General features: G+C 44.9%; 2 protein-coding genes across 4 annotated transcripts in view; both read left to right on the top strand.

The window, feature by feature from the left end:
• USH1G (USH1 protein network component sans) overlaps positions 1–2929 on the top strand; it is a 37263-nt gene extending 34334 nt beyond the window's left edge. For both annotated transcript variants that reach the window (XM_085890513.1, XM_085890514.1), the window contains exon 2: positions 1326–2929. In XM_085890513.1, the coding sequence (XP_085746639.1) occupies positions 1326–2544 (1219 nt within the window). In that variant the 3' untranslated portion in view covers positions 2545–2929. The remainder of the gene's footprint in view (positions 1–1325) is intronic.
• Positions 2930–3872: 943 nt separating this feature from the next.
• The window catches only part of SLC25A17 (solute carrier family 25 member 17), a 41697-nt gene continuing 26818 nt past the window's right edge, over positions 3873–18751 (top strand). For both annotated transcript variants that reach the window (XM_085893008.1, XM_085893009.1), the window contains exons 1-2: positions 3873–3987; positions 12988–13048. In XM_085893008.1, coding sequence (XP_085749134.1) covers positions 3925–3987; positions 12988–13048 — 124 coding nt within the window. In that variant the 5' untranslated portion in view covers positions 3873–3924. The remainder of the gene's footprint in view (positions 3988–12987; positions 13049–18751) is intronic.

Here is an 18751-nt window from a genome sequence, read left to right as displayed (position 1 = left end):
AGTCACGAAACATGGTGACCTGGATTTGTGGCGTGCCCCTTGGTGCACATCCGATTCCTCCAGTTTCGGCATACCCAAACGAATTCACAGTCACGAGACTGCAGGCATTACCTTCCAGATGACCCATGCAGCGGAACACTGGAATCAACATGGAGCTGGTGTTTTTGGCTGCGCTTTCCGAACACAAACATGTGTTGGAAACTTAATTGGCATTACAAGCAAGCGGAGCAGTCAGGGCTTTCCACTGGGTGTTAATGGGTGATTAGCACATGTTTACACTTCGTGTTGTCGACATCTGAAGTGCCTGCCACCGGCACATTGCTTCCACTGCTCCGAAGGTGGTGGCAGGTGTCTGCTATGATTGTGTGGTGATTGTAGTCGAGGCGGTAGAAGACATGGAGGGTGAGCTGTGGTTGAGGTGGCATGGTGGTTCGTATTGTGTTTGAGGTGTTGTGGTTGCAGAGCAATGGAGGATGTGTATCGCGAGCTTGTATAATGTTCTCATAATATGGAGTGAAAAGTAAACATCTTCATGTCATGTGATCGTTGCAGCGTTTGTAGGAAGAATGTAGTGGAGGTTAAAGTACCGCGGTAGTTTGATTCTGGTGCGCAATTCAAACCGGGTTTTGGCGCGTGTATGCAAATTAGCTGTGTGCAGCGTGTGCTTGATTGGGTGAGAGTGTTTCGTGTGCAGGGAAGAAAATGAGGAAGAATGGGAAAAACCCCACTTAATCCCTCACAATGCATGTTCACCGATAAAACCCATTGGACATAAGGGAAGGGCCCTTTCTGACACAAGTAATAACAAAATAACTAACTCGGGAACCGTTATATTTTTTGAGCCATTGCCTTGGGGTCTTGCTTCTCAGAACCGTCACAATATGACATCAGGAGAAATATTGTACTCTTCCTCCTTCACAGAAACTACAACTTCACAGGTGGATTGTGATCATGGTGTTCCGTTCCCGTCAGCCCCCACGCTCCGGATTGAACAGTGCAGATTTTCAATCCTATTGTCCTCAAAGCAATTATTACCTGGCACAGCAAAATGTCACAGTGGGCAAATTAGTCAGTATGATACTACTTACTCTTATGTTCTTTCACTACAACCAAAGGTCTTGATGATGGAAAATAAATCCGCAAACCGTTAGGATTTCTCCATCATCTTTCCTTGTTGGGCCAACAAAATCCTATTGGTTGAAAACAAACCCAAATCAACCCAATGGATGTGAATGAGTATCACCACGTGACAGAATGCATTTCTACTTTCAATGTAGAACAGCAATATTAAAGTGTGTGTGTGTGTGTGTGTGTATTGTATGCAGGGGTGACCCAGACAAGTGTGATATCTGGGGAAACACACCACTTCATCTGGCAGCAGCGAATGGCCATATGCACTGCCTCACATTCTTGGTGTCTTTTGGAGCAAACACCTGGTGCTTGGATAATGACTACCACACACCGCTCGACATGGCCGCTGTGAAAAGCCACATGGACTGTGTTCGATACCTTGATTCCATTGCGGCCAAGCAAACGAGCCTCAATCCCAAACTAGTGGCCAAACTGAAAGATCGCGCCATCCGTGAAGCTGAGAAACGGATCAAGGCATGCGCCAAATTACAAAGGAAGCATCGTGAAAAAATGGAGCGGAGACACCGCCACGGGGCTGCTTCTGTCTCGACAGACACGCTCAGCCTTTCGAGTTTTTCTTGTAGCACATTCAGTCGAGCAGGTAGTTGTGCTGGTCCTACTTATATCACGCCATCTCCAGTGATTTCACGAGGAATCGCACTTACTAGGGGAAAAGCTAAGATCCAACGGCGTGCTGATCGCAAGAAACACGAGCTGGATGAACAGTTCAAGATCTATGAGGATGGACGCAAGAGCGTCCGCTCACTCTCGGGTCTCCGGTTGAGCAGTGAGGTGATGTTCATGCGACCAGGTGGGGGGACGGCACCGATGCCCAAAGATTTGGGACGCAGACATGTACGTGACATGTTTGGAGATGGAGGTGGATCAGACGTCGCAACTGAGTCAGGTGTGGCATCGGCCAGTTCTGAAGCTAGTCATGACTCGAGCCATGACTCACTGTTTAATCGTCCTGGTCTTGGTACGATGGTCTTTCGCCGGAGCTATTCCCCTGGTGGTCCATTTGTCCCACCAGCAGGTGAGGTTCCCATAAAGGCAGGTGTTGCAGAGAAACCATTTCCCAGAAGTGCTGATAGCCTCGGCAGTGCAGGAAGTCTTCAAGAGCGGGTCGTGGAAGCTGCCACTTGGGACAATGAAGAGGAAGAATTGACTTTAGATGACAATTATTCAGACACCAGTCCACTCGAAAGCTTCTTAGCTTCTTTGCAACTCTCGGAGTTTGCCACGGCATTTCGGCGTGAGCACATGGACCTGGGCTCTTTACTCCTTTGCACTGATGATGACTTGAAGAGTATCAGACTTCCACTTGGGCCTCGCAGGAAGATCCTGGATGCTGTAGAGAGGAGGAAAGCAATATTGGCTGACCCAGGAACTATGGATGAAACAGCACTTTGAACATCTCTAATATAAACTGGTTTAAGAGTGGAGAATTCATTGGGAAAATATGCTTCTTGGAAACAGAGGAGGAGGAAAAGGAGTGGGAGAGGGGTTGGGAACAAATTAGATATGAAGAACAAGCCAGGTGAAGTGAGATGTTTCGGGTGGGAGAGGGAGTGGATACGATCCATTGGATAGGATGAACAAGCCAGGTGAAGTGAGATGTTTCGTGCAGAGTCGATCATTCCGCAGGGAAAATGATAATTACGTTTTATAATTATTTCTCAATCACTTGTTCACACTTTATCTTGATATGAAATGTACTCTATGACGTATGTGTATTCCATGGTGATTACTGTTTGCCAAATTTTTGTTACACTTCTATATTAAATCGCTTTTTACAAAAACAGTGTTGTATATATATATATATATATATATATATATATATATATATATATATATATATATATATATATATATATATATATATATATGTAATACCTGTAGTGGGGAAACTTAGCTAAATATAGCATAACAATTGTGCATTTTGCGAGGAAAGCACCAAATTTGGCACACGAGTAGACGATCATATTATGAACAGATTTGGATATTGGGCCATCTCAAATTTTTGATGGCAGTGGAAAATGGCTGCCACAGCCATCAGCGGCTGAATTTGAGATGGCCCAATATCCAAATCTGTTCATAATATGATCGTCTACTCGTCTGCCAAATTTGGTGCTTTCCTCGCAAAATGCACAATTGTTATGCGAAGTTGCCCCACTAAAGTACCTGTACCTGTACGGAAAAACCGACGTCACCACCATATAATTACTTATTTATATATTGCATTGATTTTTTTAAAAAAATGTTTTACATGTCTATTGTATGCATTATGTGTATTGTACACTTCCATTGTATCACCTAATAATGAAACGTTTTTTTTTTTAAATTATAAACGACCTTTCTCCGTGTAAACACACGAACCGAGTCTCTTATTTTGTAATCATTTGTTGACTGTGTTCTCAGTTCACTCCTCTCTCTCCCTCTCAAAGTTCGTTCTCAAGGTATGAATCGCGTTCGAGGTCACGAGTACGGTGCAACAGTTCCCCCGAGAGGACGGGCGAAGAATTACAGAGCGTCGTCACTTTCTAAATTTGTACAGTGCATGTCCTCCATGTCGTATAGTTGGCAGTAGTGAGTGTAATTACAATTTATTATTACTGCATTCATTTTTAAAACGCCCGTTTAGTTACACCCTAAGAGTATATTGCTGCTTGTTGGTGCGTGTGGCTCTCGCGCATCATCAGTGCGAGAAAGCGAAGCTTGAATAAATGGGCGTGGTTTCCGTTGTGGGCGTGGTTTCCGTTGTGGGCGTGGTCGTTGGACAGGTTCCTCGCCATGGAGCGGAAGATTTCGTTTTTGTTCTCCGACAATCTCGTCCATGCGATTGCGGGAGCCATGGTAAGCCGGGATTCGATGGATACACCAAGAGCGGCGGATACTACTGATGGAATAAGTTGACGAGTCTTTTTAACGGCGTTTAATTAAGGTGGTGTGAAGGCCTTTTTGGACCATCGTGCTTGTGCCGTATCCCAAGTCCGGACACGATTTCGTAACTATGGTAACGACCCTCGGACTCAACAGAAAATGCACACAGTACGGATACCGGCACGCAACGGCCGGTACTTTTATTGGTGCAACTCACAAATGTACACACGACGCTCCAGCGGCGTGTTCCTTTAGCAAGCGGCTTGCCAAGCGGCTTGCTTGATTGAAAGCGCTCAAACAAGCACTCCGAGGGAACGGAGTGCTCGGCGCCGTTTAAGAACACGGCAGTCTCCATGGAAACGATGATGTCGTGGTACTCGAACAGAGGCTGTCGTTTTCAGTTTTACTCGTGTTCGCAGCGGCTCCAGAGTACGAGGAAGGGGGAAAGAAAAATAAATGGGGAGTCTGAAGGAGGAGCCCCCTGCCAAGCTTATCTATGAACTACCATTGTGCATTTGTGGGGGTCGGGGGGGGGTTGCATGTTTGTATGTTCGTAGATGTTGAAGAATTTGGATGAAAAGTCGAGTAACAAAGTATAAAATGCACGTTTCAATAATATTAGCATATAAGATCCATCACTTAGCTTATTGGAATGGCAATATTTGCGTAATTGCTCAAAAAACAAGCTCAAATGAGCCAAGATCCTAGTCCTCTTAACCATGACGTCATAAAAACGAATATGACGTCATTGTGATGAATCAGGTTTGCGATAAATTATCTGTGCTCATGCCCGGCTTGATTCCCGCAAACAAAATTCAAACAGCTTGCCTAGTTTCAGAGATCATGGTGCAGGCGATTTCCATTAGCAGCGATATTATGACGTCAACTTTTTTTTTCTAGGAAAAATTTCCAAAATCGGAGATGGTTACTGCCTGCGCGTGGGCTTTCTGCATATACATGGCAAGTTTCACGAAGATCTGATGAAAACTGCGTTGTGAAACAAAAAATGTCAAAAAATAGGAATGACGTCATAAAAATTGATATGATGTAATAGTGATGTATCATTTCTGCGTTAATTCATCTCTGCTAATGCCCTGTTCGATTCCCGCAAACAGAATTCAAAAAGCTTGCCGAGTTTCGGAGATAATATTTTAGGCGATTTCCATTAGCGGAGATATTTTGACATCATAACTTTTTTTTCTTGGAGGAATTTTCAAAATCGGAGATGGTTACTGTCTGCGCAGGGTATTTTTACATATATGTGCCAAGTTTCGAGAAGTTTCGATGAAAACTGTAGGCTGTGAAACAAAAAAGTCCACAAGAAGAGGATGAAGAACAACAACATGAGTAAGACTTGGAGATCCTCCATGAGGATCTAAAAATAAAACGGTTCTTGTTAATGGGAAAAAAAATAAAATTAAGTGGTGTAGAGATGGCGAGGATGGGGAGAGTTGTAATTCAAAATGGCTTTTTTAGATGCCTGACACTGCCGATCTTGATCAACTCGTTGAGAGCGGTGCTCTGCGGTCTCCTCGTCTCTGCGTGCTCTCCAATTCCTCACATCTCGAGCACCCCTTCCAATTTGAGCATTCCGTTTCCTCGGCGTAGCTGTGATGGCTAATCTATTGGGTGAGAACAAAAAAGGATTCCTGGGAGTTCCTGCCCTCTGTGTGGGGATAACCAGCATCGCAAGATGGCGTTTGCAGTTCCGCCAGGTGTGCCCAGCCACAAACCTTCCTTACCTTTGTCTTTTTTTTTCTTGCCTTGTGTCAAACCTTCCTGGGAGTTCCCTCAATCCACCGTCATTGGTTTCATCGCAATCCGTTAATCCGTTTTAAAGTTATAGCACAGCAAACAGACAGACACGGCTCCTTGTACAGTATAGATTTTGATTATACATAACAGGGGTATACCTCTGAACATTTCATTGGTTGTAGCATCGTTTTGAATCCGACTATGGCGGCCATTTTTGCTAACATTACAAAGAACCTCTCTTAATCGCTTGATCCATTTGCCAAGTGGCTCAGCGAGCTTCTTGCAAAGCGGTTGATATGGAACGACTGGCTTGGAAAGCGATAGCAAGCTGCTTGCTAACGAAACAGACCTGGACCCCTCGTCGCTGTCTGAAGGGCAGCTTGTTTCGAGAGGCAGCGCTTCTTGCGAGCATCGCACGGAGACATTCGTTTTTAGTTTTCCGAAGTAAAACACTATTTTGGACCAAACCCAGGCTAGCCGGCTTAATATGAGCACATTATCAACTGAACCGTTTTGCCTCCTGACAAAATAGATGTAAAACATTGGAGTACGAAGTTGTTTTTAACTTGATAGTGGAGGGAGCAAGGTGGTCTGGAATAGCCTTTAGTCGCGTGACATCACATCACGACGACACGTCTAGGAGATATGATAATATGCAAGTATAGTGTTGGATGTGCAAGTTTCGTGACTCGTGTTTCGTCTGAAGGATGTTCACATATATTGATCATAAAACTACCGCTGCATCGTGGGAGGCTTCCGATAGTGGTACGACCCTATTGCATGTTGTGATAACGAGTCCAAGAGCAAAGCCACTGAGAAAATTAGTCACTCCAAAAAAAACTGAACACGTGTTGTGATAGACCGAAGATAAACCGGTCTTCACACGTCGGGAGTGCTTGGAATGACTGCTCGCTTGTTGCTTTTGTGGCAGATACAACGGAGATGAACGCGACCAGTGACACCACCTCAGACGTGAAAAACAACCAACTGTCAAGTCATTTGATAATCCACGATTTATTTCAAAGTCTTCGGTTTGTTGGTGATGAAGTATTGCAGTCTCAAGACCGACAACTGCGTGACGAGGAAATCGTAGTCTGGATATTCTGGATCATCACCATACCATAGCGCCTTTTGACATTTGTGACCCCTGTACCAAGTATACAGGGGTATGTTTAATTCGGACAAGTTTAGGAAGATGAAGGAACAAGGAAAACGGGCAAAGGGCAGGGTGTTGGGGGAGGAAACTAACGTGCAAGTAAGGGGTTTGAGTTATGGTGGGGTTAATAAGGATGGAAAATATTGTAGGTACTGGTAGGGATGAGGGAAGACATGAGATCAGATGATGGTGCACCACCTGCTTTTGTTGCCTGGACGGTGGAATGGGATTGAACCATTTCTGGTAAGCATTTGCACAAACAGGACAAAGGAGTACAGGTGTGCAGTGAGTCTGGATTTTTGGAATTACCCACCATATTCAAAGTATACTGGAAGAATGGGCGTGTCCTGCGAGCGCTGGACAGGATCAGATGGCTAAACCAGATAAGAATCAGTTTAAAAAAAAACACACCGACCAACAATCTGTTCTCGAAGTGATTTGTGTGATCGTGCTTGTGTTTCGGCCTCGTCGTGGGAGATGCTGTTAATGTTTTCAGTGCTAGATTCCACAGATTCCAAGAGAGATGGATGGTGGGTCACCAGCCTAAAGGCATAAGCAATATTCCAATCGAAATATGTACAAAGGCCTTGTATGCTTTAAATATTTGGATTTTTCAGATGAATCATAGACCAAGTGAATACATTCAAATACACAAGGTCATGAAAATCAAACTAACTGGAAAAAAAAATAAAAATAAAAACAAGAGCGAATGCCGACCATGAAGCTGGAAAACTTGGACGCATGAAATTGTAAAACCCAAGACTTGAAATTGGAAAAAAAATAAATAAATAAAAGTTAAAAAAGAAACCCTTTCACCTGCCCTCCTCCTTCCCCAGTTTTTACTCCGATGTGATGGTTTGTACAGGACAAGACTTTATTATTTGATTGTTTTGGATGGCTTATCAAGTAAAGCTATTTCACTGATTATCGCCAAACCAAAATCATTCAGACCGCAGAGTTGCCTTCGTTTGTTAGTCCACTTGAAGTTTAAACGACTCTGGTATTTTCAATTTTAACCAAGGTGGGATGAGTCGGAATGGATCCAGATGAAGATGTCTTTGCATCATGTCAGGACGAGGGGACTCACAGGAAGAAGAACACACCATCTCCTTTTGCTGTGTCCTGCATAAGGAAAGCTGAATAATTCGATGAACTTCCACCGCATCCTGACACGTCCTTTTGAGCTTGCTGTTTTGCCCTGGATTCTCCACTTGTCATCCTTTAACCTTCTGGAGTTATGAAAGATGGCTGCAGTGAGCATGGTCGATTTACAAGAAGACATTATGCAATGCAGTATTGTCAGACCCTGCTATTCGCGGATTCAATATTTATGGGTTCCTTGTATTCGCGGTTTATAAAATGTGATCTTCTTTGACATTCAGGGCTATGTGCTTCACATATTCATTGTTGTTTTTTCTGGTTTATTTTGTGGTTTCTTCGTGTTTTCGCTGTTTTTAGCGGGCATGTTTGTGGTTTTTCATGGGATTTTTGATTTTCTCTCATGAATCACGAACTGCCCGGAACCTATCCCCCCTTTTTCCATTGAAACAATGTCCCGGCATTTGCGGATTCAGAATTCGCAGCATTTTCGAGGAAGGTATCCCCCACACATAGCAGGGTCCGACAATGTATGGATACTCTGTGTAGATTCAAAACCATTTGTACAGAATGCTCAAACTCTAGAGCAGGGGTTCCCAACATTTTTTTTTTTTACTGGGTACCATTTCACATGTTCGTGGTCCCACCGAGTACCACTGTACCAAAATTCACCTAAAATAGTGTTTATTTGCGATACAGATATGACAATGGGGAGTTAAACAATACTAACAATTCACAACTATGACATTGAGCAATCTGATCTGAACAAAAGTATGATACAGTAAGTACCTATTTGATTGTGTAAAATGTCCAGTCAATGGGATGGTTGAGCCTGCTTCTTGCTCACAAGCAGGTCAATGTCAGGCTTTGTTTTGGATAAAGCGCACCGAACATCATGTTTAACATCCAGTAGGGATCTTTGTTTTGTTTTTAGAATAACGACTGACGAGAACCCAGCTTCACACAGCCATGTAGATGGGAATACTATGAGTGAATGAACAGCCGGGGCAGCTAGCTTCGGGTAAGACCCCAACATTCCACACCAGAAGTCCGCAAGATTCATCGCGTCAAACTGATCTCGGGCTGTGGAGTCGTTCTGGAGATCAATCAAGCTTTCCTGCAGTCCTGTTACAGGTGGCAAATCCAATGCATTCATGCGAAATGGGTTGCAAATCATTTTCAGATCCAGTTCCTTGAGATCCGGAAAATAGGAATTTAAATCCTCATCCAAATAAGCGAGGTGATCTTTTACCAGTTGTATGAACTCCCTTGGGGGATTTTTTCACGCTTCTGAAGAATATCGGCCGTGCAAGAAAACATGACCACCACTCCCGCTTCGACATTCGTCTTCAACAGACGGAATTTTTCCTGAAATCCCTTGACCTTGTCTATGAAGTCAATGATAGTCGCGCCAGTCCCCTGAAGAGACTTGTTCAGGGCGTTTAACTGAGAGAAAATGTCGACCAAATAAGCCAGGTGCAATGCCCAGTCGGGGTCGTTCGACAGTCTTTGGTTTTCCATCGTTTTCGAAGAATTCACGAAGCTCAGCTCGCAGTTCAAACACGCGCTCCGCCATATTTCCACGGGATAACCATCTCACCTCAGTGTGGAATAAGAGAACTTTATGGTCAGAGTCGAAATCCTCGCAAAGTTTCTTAAAGTCGCGAATTGAGAGCCTGGGATTTCACATGGTTCACAATTTTGATCATGGTTGAGAGAACGTCAGTCAATGGCTTGGGGAGCGCCTTGGCTGCGAGTGCGTGGCGGTGGATCGTACAGTGTCGGCCGCGCACTTCAGGGGCAACTGCCTTCACAAGCGTTTGGAAACCTGATCTGCACCCCAACATAGCTGGAGCACCATCTGTAGTACAGCCTTTCAGATCAACCCATGACAGCCCAACTTGATCAAAGATGGAAGACACCTCTTCGAAAATGTCCTTTGCTTTCGTTGTGGTTTTAAGCGAGCGGCAAAATAGTATTTCATCCTTGAACTTGGCTTTATGCACGTACCGAATGAACGCTAACAGTTGGGCACAATTTGTCACGTCAGTTGACTCATCCAATTGCATAGAAAATCCGCATGGAGATGCCTTGATTTCGGCCACCACCTGGTCACGAACATTGGTTGACATTTCTTCAATGCGCCTCTGAACTGTGTTGTTTGACAAGGAAAGAGAATTGAGCTTCTTGGCGCTTTGTTCTCCCAGCATGAGACGGACGATATGCTTTGTGGCGGGAAGGATGAGGCTTTCACCGACGGTGTGAGGTTTTTTTCTGTTCTGCAATTCGCAGTGCAACTAAGTAGGATGCCTTTACGGCTGCCGTGGACTGCTGTTGAAAACTGCCGCTGCCGTCGAAGCGTGCTCTTTTCATGGCATGAAAAAAAAAAATCATGGTCCTTGGCGCTGTGTTCAGGCTGAACAGAATCAAAATGGTGCTTCAATAGACTTGGCTTCATAGATTGATTGCCAAGAACTTTTCCACAAATCCCACACTGTGGAGCTTCTAATTCACCTTTTTGGATGGAAGTGAAGCCTAACTTGAGATAACTCTCCGAATATTTTCACATTGACATGATGCTGGTGAACGATAACGGTAACAATAAGCCTGGCAATAAGCAATGATGACAGTGTGGCGTGTAGAGACAAAACTAATAATAAGACTTGTGCACAATGGCCGATAACAAACAGCTGTCAGTGTACAGCCACTTTCGATATAAATTTAATTATTGTGCACAAGCTGCATGAGAGAGAAGTAAAATAACAACTGCGTTTAAAAATAAAAAATAAAAAAGCACGCTGCCGCGTACCACCGAGAAAGTCCAAATGTACCACCTGTGGTACGCGGACCACAGCTTGGGAACCCCTGCTCTAGAGTGACCGGTTCTGGGAAATCTGCTTCTGCTATCTTCTTAGATTGTCAAATTTTCTTCATTGGAATGCTTTGCCATTGTTTTGACTTTGGAGGAGATCATAGAATTCCCACTAACTAGTGAGGTAATTTATTATCTGTGATCCTTCAAGGCTATTGGGTCACAATAGACTGCATGCAGGTCACCTGATTTGATTTAATAGGTGTTGGTTCCCTATCTTTATGTTGATTGGCACTGTTCTGGTTTGAGGTCCAGATCATCTAGGCTTATGGGGCAATGAGGCTGTGATCAGGCCGCCAAGCATGTTTTAAAATTATGTTCTTATCACAAAAAGTCCACTCGATCCTGCAGATGTTGGATGGAGATAGGAGGAAAAGAAGGGTGCATGTGTCAGGCACACTGGAAGGGGGCCGGAGAAGAGAGGAGCATTCAAGATTCACTATATTGGAGTACATAATAAATGGATGGTTCCCAACATAGAGTAACATTAAAAACAAAACATATGTGACTTGCATGGGAATGAAGTCTGAAAGAGTTTAAAAGGCAACAATTGCATTTCCTGTTAACTTCAAGTACCGGTAAGTGAGAGAATCTTTGTTGGTAGAGTGAATGGACCTTCACCAATTATTGTGATCTTCACCTTCTCTGTATATCTGTCATTTATTGCATCTAACACTCAAATATCACCTTGCATCCATTGGCAAAAGGCACTATATAATTACAGTTATTATTTATTATCTTGCTTATTTGCTGTCACTCAAGGTGGCGAACCCCTTCGTGAGATGGTGGCGAACCCCTTCGTAATCGCATTGGGTCCAAGTGGTCCGTTATGATTGAGTGTAGCAATGATGGTGGTGGAATGATGAGACCCATGTTACATGCATTAGGTTCCACTGGCATAGTGTGGTAAAAGGTGGGGGTGGGGACGGGGAGACGCGAGGGTGGGAAAGGTTCAGCGTTAATTCAGCCAAAAATAATTGTTTTTTAATAGAAGGGGGAATGGGTGGATGAGGAAGCTGAGGGAACTTTGGGAGTAGTGTACGTCAAAAAAGAAAGAAAATTGGGAGAATACTGGATTGGGTAGGAGGTTGTGCGAAACAAAATTTTGAGGTGCTGTAGGTTGTGAGCTCAAATTCCCATGTTATTATGTGGCATATGACCTCTTAAATCTTGCTGTTTCTGTCACTGGGTAATGCTTCTCTAGTTTACTGAAATAATACACCATTTTTACTCTGTGTGTGAAACCAAAAGGGGGGGGGAAGGAATTAGTTCACTCTGTCTGTCCCTGTCTGCCTGTCTGCAGACATCAGTCTGTGATCGAGGAACAACTTCATTTCTATTGAATTTTATATTTTGAATATCGTAGAATATTTTGAATATTTTGAACACAAATCGTAACACGACTGCCGTTTAGCTCTGAATTTGGCTAATTGTACGTAATCTCATCCCGAGTGCGCATGAACACAGAGGAGTAAAGTAATTTTTTCACTCTGTCTGCCTGTCTGACAGTCAAACAAGATTGAAAATCATTCCAAACAGGAAATTTATATTTTTAACAATGTCATAAGGGACACAAGCAACAAGCACGAATAACTAATGTAACATGTTAAATAAGGTGGTGTAAAAGACGGTGCATCAATGGCGGTAAACATTTGAAACCAATTTTTTTTCCTACAGCCTTTAAAACTTTTATTTCAATTATATTGATTTATATGCTTGAACACTGGAACACAAATCGCCTTCTTGACACTTCCAAAAACCTCCAGTTTTGCCGTACTTCGACAAAATATTACACCATCTCGACCAATCAAATTTGCCGCTTGCACTCTCTGGCAGGGGAATATCGAGATTAGTCAAAATGGTGGCTTGTATGAAATATCAATAGTGCTTAGAAATGTAAAGCAATAGTTGAAAAGATCCTTTCCATATCCTTTGTCCAAGACAGCGTGGGGTAAGGTGTTCAAAGAACTCTCGTTTTCAAAGCTGTGGTTTGGCATCAAGTTTTACAGAGCAACAGTTGTATAACTTTAGGTGGGAAGATTTAGCAGAAATATAAGCTTGTTCAATGTCTATGAATTGTTCTTTCATCCAGGGTAGTGCTGTTGCGATTACCGTATTCTACCCGCTCGACACGGCCAGATTACGTCTACAAGGTGAGAATAAACTAATAAAGCCTCTTGAAGTGCATACACTAATGACGTGTGCTCAGTTTACCAGGCATTTTTCCCAGGAAATATTTCATGAATACATATTTGTCTATTCTTGTTATGATGACTCTTGAGTTCTGAACAATTTGCAATGGATCAGAAATGGTTAGTCACTTCAGAAATTGCACAAATAAAATGTTCTGCCTGGGTGGTACGAACAAGTTTCTTTTAATTACAATCTAATAATGTTTGGGCTGTGATTATTTCCAATATTTGCTGCAAACTTCATTTTCTCATTCAGATATGTCAGCTAATGAGAGGAGCATAATGAAATCAGATATGTCAGCTAATGAGGGGAGCATAACGAAATGAGCTGAACCATAATGCGTTATTCACAGCATATCGAGGCTAACGGGCAAATGACAAAGGAGTGATGGGTGACGAGGGGAGAATTGGGCAAGCATATACTTATTACTTTCCTGGTGGTGGAAGGCATTGGGATGGGGCAGTAAATTGAAGAAAATGAGGAGAAAGGAGGGTGTGATTGTGGGAAAGAAACTTGTGAGGAAGATTTGAATATATTGTTACGGATTCAGCGGTGGGGGCGGGGGGGGGATTCGGGGGTGGCGGGTTCGGACGATGGCGTCAATCACTGTCCGTAACCAGTTTGGGTTTTCACACCCTACTCTCGACAGCCAAATGTTACAGATTTGGCGCCACCCTAACCACCGCCATCTCCGTGGTTATAACGTCGGCTGGTTCGGCACAGGCCTCGGGTCACGCATCTCGAATCGCGATACCAACGTACCCCTGGACCTTACCAGCTGGGGAAATAGACCCCGGTTACAGACTGGTTTGTCAGAGACTGAGCAAATTCTGCCAGTCTGTAACCATTTTGGTTTTTATATCCAAATCGAGCAGATCGTTCCTCGACGCAGCACGAATTAATTCAAAGCGGCAACTTCATACGAATCAGCCAGATTTATTGGGGACACATCGGGAAACACGACACAAGCAAAGCATTCACGACAATGTTATAATCAATCTATAACCCGTTCTTAACTAGGGAGCTACGGATTACGGGTTTCGAAGGGAACTCTAATGAGATAAACCTTAGACGACATGCAAACAAGACATGGACAGCAAGCAGACAAGACACAGAGTACTTGATGATGTTTCATGGACGAGAGGAAAGTGTCAAAGGCACGAATGTAGCTCGTGACAAGCCGATGTCCACGGATTCGAGCTCCCAAGCTCAAACACGCCGCATGGCAAAATGGCGCTCGTCCATGTGTCGCAGCCCTCACGCACGCAGCCTCGGCGCGTTCAGACCCTGCGAGGTCGACTGCACCAGACCGTCAGGTCGATGGTGGGTTTCAGCTGGTTTCTCACAAGGTCCAGTATACAAGTCCAGGCCTGGTCTGTTCACCAGACCAGGCCAAATTGAGGTGTTGGGCTCCGCAGGCTGGGTCCATGGGATTCCAAGACGCCGTCGAGCCGTGAGGTGAGTAGGGACAGTCAGTGGCTCCGTTACTGGACTCCGGATGAACCTGCCGATGTCCTCCTAATAGAAGTCGATCGCCGACTCCCACTAGTCGTTTCTCCTGCCTCCTTCACGAACCAGATCGCAGACAGACACAGCCGTCCCCTACACAGCAGATCACGACCCCCACCAGTCGTTTCTCATCCAGCCGAGGGCAGACTCGGCACGCTCAGGTTCAGTTTTCTCTCCTGGCAGATTCACCACTGCCTTTCATTTGCTCGCTCGCCTCGAAGCCCACTGGCCCCTCCCTTCAGCTCCACCTCCCTCTGCAGTCCACCCCCCCTCAGCGCCGGGCAGGGACCACCGTCCGGAGAGTGGAAGGAAGAAGAAGAACCTCCCGGTCTACCACCAACGCACGAACAATAAACAACCTCCTACACCTCCCGACACACATGTAACGTTCAATTACCGAACAACCTGGCTAAACATGCATTTAATGGGGGATCTGGGCTAATCCTATATTTAATAACACACTAAGGGCCATTTCTGTAACAATATGTAAGGAATTTTGTATGTATTTACCATATATGGTATCTAAGAGCGAGTTTGCTTGTGTGTTTGTTGCTTATACTTTTGCAAACCCCTGGGCCAATTTCTCAGAAATTTGCTGCACCACATTTTTGTTTTTCACACACGGAAGCACAACTTCTTCTCCTTCTCTTCCCTTTATAAGTGGTGAGGTCCGATGGCACCACGCTTCTGCCCTTCCTTGACCATGATACTCCTCCACTTCACTCTGTCCTCAGCAACTCTCTCCACTCTCCAACCACCCCTACCTTACTGATATAATTCCTCACACAATCCTCCCATCAACCGTGGTCTACCTCTTTTCCTCCTACCTTGCTCCCTCAACCTATCCGCTATTTTTGCCATTTTCTCTTCCCCTATCTGCACCGTGTTCCACTCATCTCAGTCAGCATTTTACCAACCTCCCCATCAAGCTCATATGTACACCAATCTCCTCCCTCAGTTCATCCATCCAAACTCTTCACTTTCGCAATCCTCCTGACCCAGTTGTTCTCGCAAACCTGCAGCCTCTGTTGTCGCTGTGTCAGCACCACCATCTCGAGATCGTAAAGGTAGGCCGGCGATTCACACGACATCAGAACTTTCCTTTTAAATTTCTTTGATATCTTTCTGTCTGCCATTACTCCCTCCACCCTACTCCACACATTTGCACCTACCTGAATCATCCTCCGCACCTCTGCCTCGGACTACCATCCCCAGTCATGTTCCTCCCAGATACTCAAACCTATTTCCCTGTCTGGTATCCTTCCCCTCTAACCTGATACTCATTTATTTTCTCTGCTGCCCAACCCACATCACCTCAGTCTTCTCCATACTCATCTTCAGTCCATGGTTCTCAAACGCCTCCTTCCATTTTCTGCATCTCCCGCCCACTCTCCACAACAGCAGCCAAATCGTTTGCATACAACATCCTCCCCATACTACCCCTCAAGCTCACATTCCTGCTTAAGCTCACCTTCCCATGACCAACCAAAATTCTTCCCTTCATTCGTTCCCTTGTACATCCCTTCCACCAACCTAACTTCTGCTTCCGGCATTCCCATCAATCTCGGTGTCGCCATCACTGTCTCTCATGGGACAGTGTCGTAGGTCTTCTCTCGGTCCACAAATCCCAAAGCCATCTCACTTTGCACCTCCAACCTCTTTTTCACCAGCTGTCTCAGCATGAACATACCATCTATCGTCCGCCTACCCTTTCTAAACCCTCGCTGCTCTTCTCCGATCTCCATCTCCACACTCTTCCTTATCCTCATGTCCAGTATCCTCTGCAGCACCTTCATGACCTGACAAAGGAGCATAATGCCCCAATACTTCCATAAAACTTGAACATCTCCTTTCCCCTTCCATATTAGCACAATTAACCCTGTCCTCCAATCCTCTGTAATTGAACCCTCTCTCACACATATATTCAACTGACTCCGAATTCTCCCGCTGCAATTATCATTTCTGTACATACCTCATCAATGCCAAACGTTCTTCCCTTCTTCATTCTCTTCAATGCCGTCTGCACTTCTTCCCCCATGATCTCCACCAAATCCGCTTTCCCCTCGACATAACACGGTACCTCCAGCTCGCCGTCGCTTCTTTCCCGGTTCAACAGCTCTTTGAAATATTCTTCCTTCTCTGTCACTAGTCTCCCACCATCCATCCATCCATCCCTTGAGACCACACTCTGTACAGAGCGTCGGTGCTGCCGAAGCGGTCTTGTGGGCTGTTGGGCACAATCCTGGATGGGTCGCCACTCTGACACAGGATAATCGAATGGCTGAATCGTCCCAGCAAGCTGGTACACATTTTGCCGACCTCGGAAGGATGATAGGCTGAGTCAACCCCACCTGGAATTAATTCAATGGCCGAGTGGGATTTGAACTCAGGACCCGAGGATCCCAAGCCTGTCACCCTAATATTAAGCCAACACCAGGCGTTCATAGTCTCCCCCCCGACAATCCTTAATCACTGCCCCCCATTCATGTCCTTACCATACTCATCCCTGTCACGAGCCAATTTACAAGTTATTTCATCTTCCTCCCACCATTCTTTTCCAACTTGTTGTACACCTCCTCTTCCATATCATTCCTCGCCATTCCTTGAAAGCAGCTCTCCTTGCTGCTTTCTTCTTCTACCCATACAGGTGCAGGAACCTCACATTGGCTGCCTCCATCTTTCCTTGATCTTCTCTATCCTCTTACAAACCTCCTTGTTTTCTCCAACTGTCTTTACTACCTCCTCCGTCCATCATACCTGGTTTCTATCCCTCAATGAAGCACCCTTTCTTGATGTCCTTCCACACAAAACTTCTGAAATTTCCCCTAAAGCCTCTCTGTACTTCTTCCACTCCCTCCTCCAAACCTTTCACTTTTTCACGAAGTTGATCATACCTGGCCGTCATCCTCTCCTTGTACTCGAAAACAGCGTTTCCCTACCACTTCCCCCACCTAATAATCTTCCTACCCTTGCTCTTAACCTCCCTCCTTTTCTCCATCCAGACCACAAACACCACAGGCTTGTGCTGAGTGGTAACATGCTCTCCCACCACTGCCTTACAATCCTGAACCCTCCACAACTGTCACTTCCTTTTCACCAAATCCCACTCTGTTCTATGTTGTCCACTCCTATAGGTAATCTTGTGGCTTTCCCATTTTTGAAAGAATGAACCAGGTATGGCCATCCCATTCCTCGTCCTCCAACCAAATTTACCAAAGCACTCCTCTTCACCCGGCTCTGATACTCCCACATAACACAAACCATTTGCCTCTGTACCACCAGCCATGCCATGCCATGACTCCGTCCCTTCCTTCTTTCCACTCTGACCAGCGTCTTTCTGATCTCTTCCGATACTGTTATTCCCACGCCATTACTCCTTCCATCCCCACCTGCGTGCTCCAGTTTGTACTCTCTTACCAACCTCCTCTCCCTGTCTCCTTTCCATCTGGTCTTCTGCACACACAACACTTCCAATGTCCTTCTCTGCATCATCTCCACAACCTCGACTCCCCCCCAACCCTAACATTGATCCCCACATTCAAACTACCTAGCCTAACCTCGCTTTTGAATGTCTACCCACCTGGCAGAGCCACTACCATCTTGATCAGTTTGGGACGCACAGTTCATCAATCAACAGCATCAACGCTGTCTTGAAAAAAATAATCTTCAGTAAAATCAATATAAAAACATGAAATAACAGCACTTTTGTGTGATTCGGCATTGTACGTCATGATACACCACCTACCCCCACCCCCGCCCCCACACTTGGTGCAGAGAGGAGCAGAGCTCGGCTTGCACCTTCTCGCTTGAAGATATATGCTCCATCGGGAAGCAAACCAATTACATTTAAATATTTATACTTCGTATGCAGAATGGGAATTGATATACAAATGGTCCAATTAATGTACAAAGTCTCCGTGGGACGATACTGAGTGTAAACGAGTGGTCGCACAATCCTGCATGACCTCAAATGAGGAAGTGAAACGATTTGGCCCATCATTACCATGTTGCCACCCCGAGTTTATTTTTGCTGCAGCTGTAAACAACACTTCTTGATGTCCTCTTAAAGCCTAAATAACCCGATCTTGATCTGGTGACCCAACTTGTTGGAGCATGAGTCGGGGAAGGAAAGAGGCACTCAAAAGTAAACCCTC

This window comes from Eptatretus burgeri, chromosome 8 (assembly GCF_056783735.1).
Source record: "Eptatretus burgeri isolate ZD-2024b chromosome 8, Ebu_testis_v1, whole genome shotgun sequence".
NCBI classification, from domain to species: domain Eukaryota; kingdom Metazoa; phylum Chordata; class Myxini; order Myxiniformes; family Myxinidae; genus Eptatretus; species Eptatretus burgeri.
Note: the sequence above shows the minus strand (reverse complement) of the source record. Positions and strands in the feature narration are given on the sequence as shown.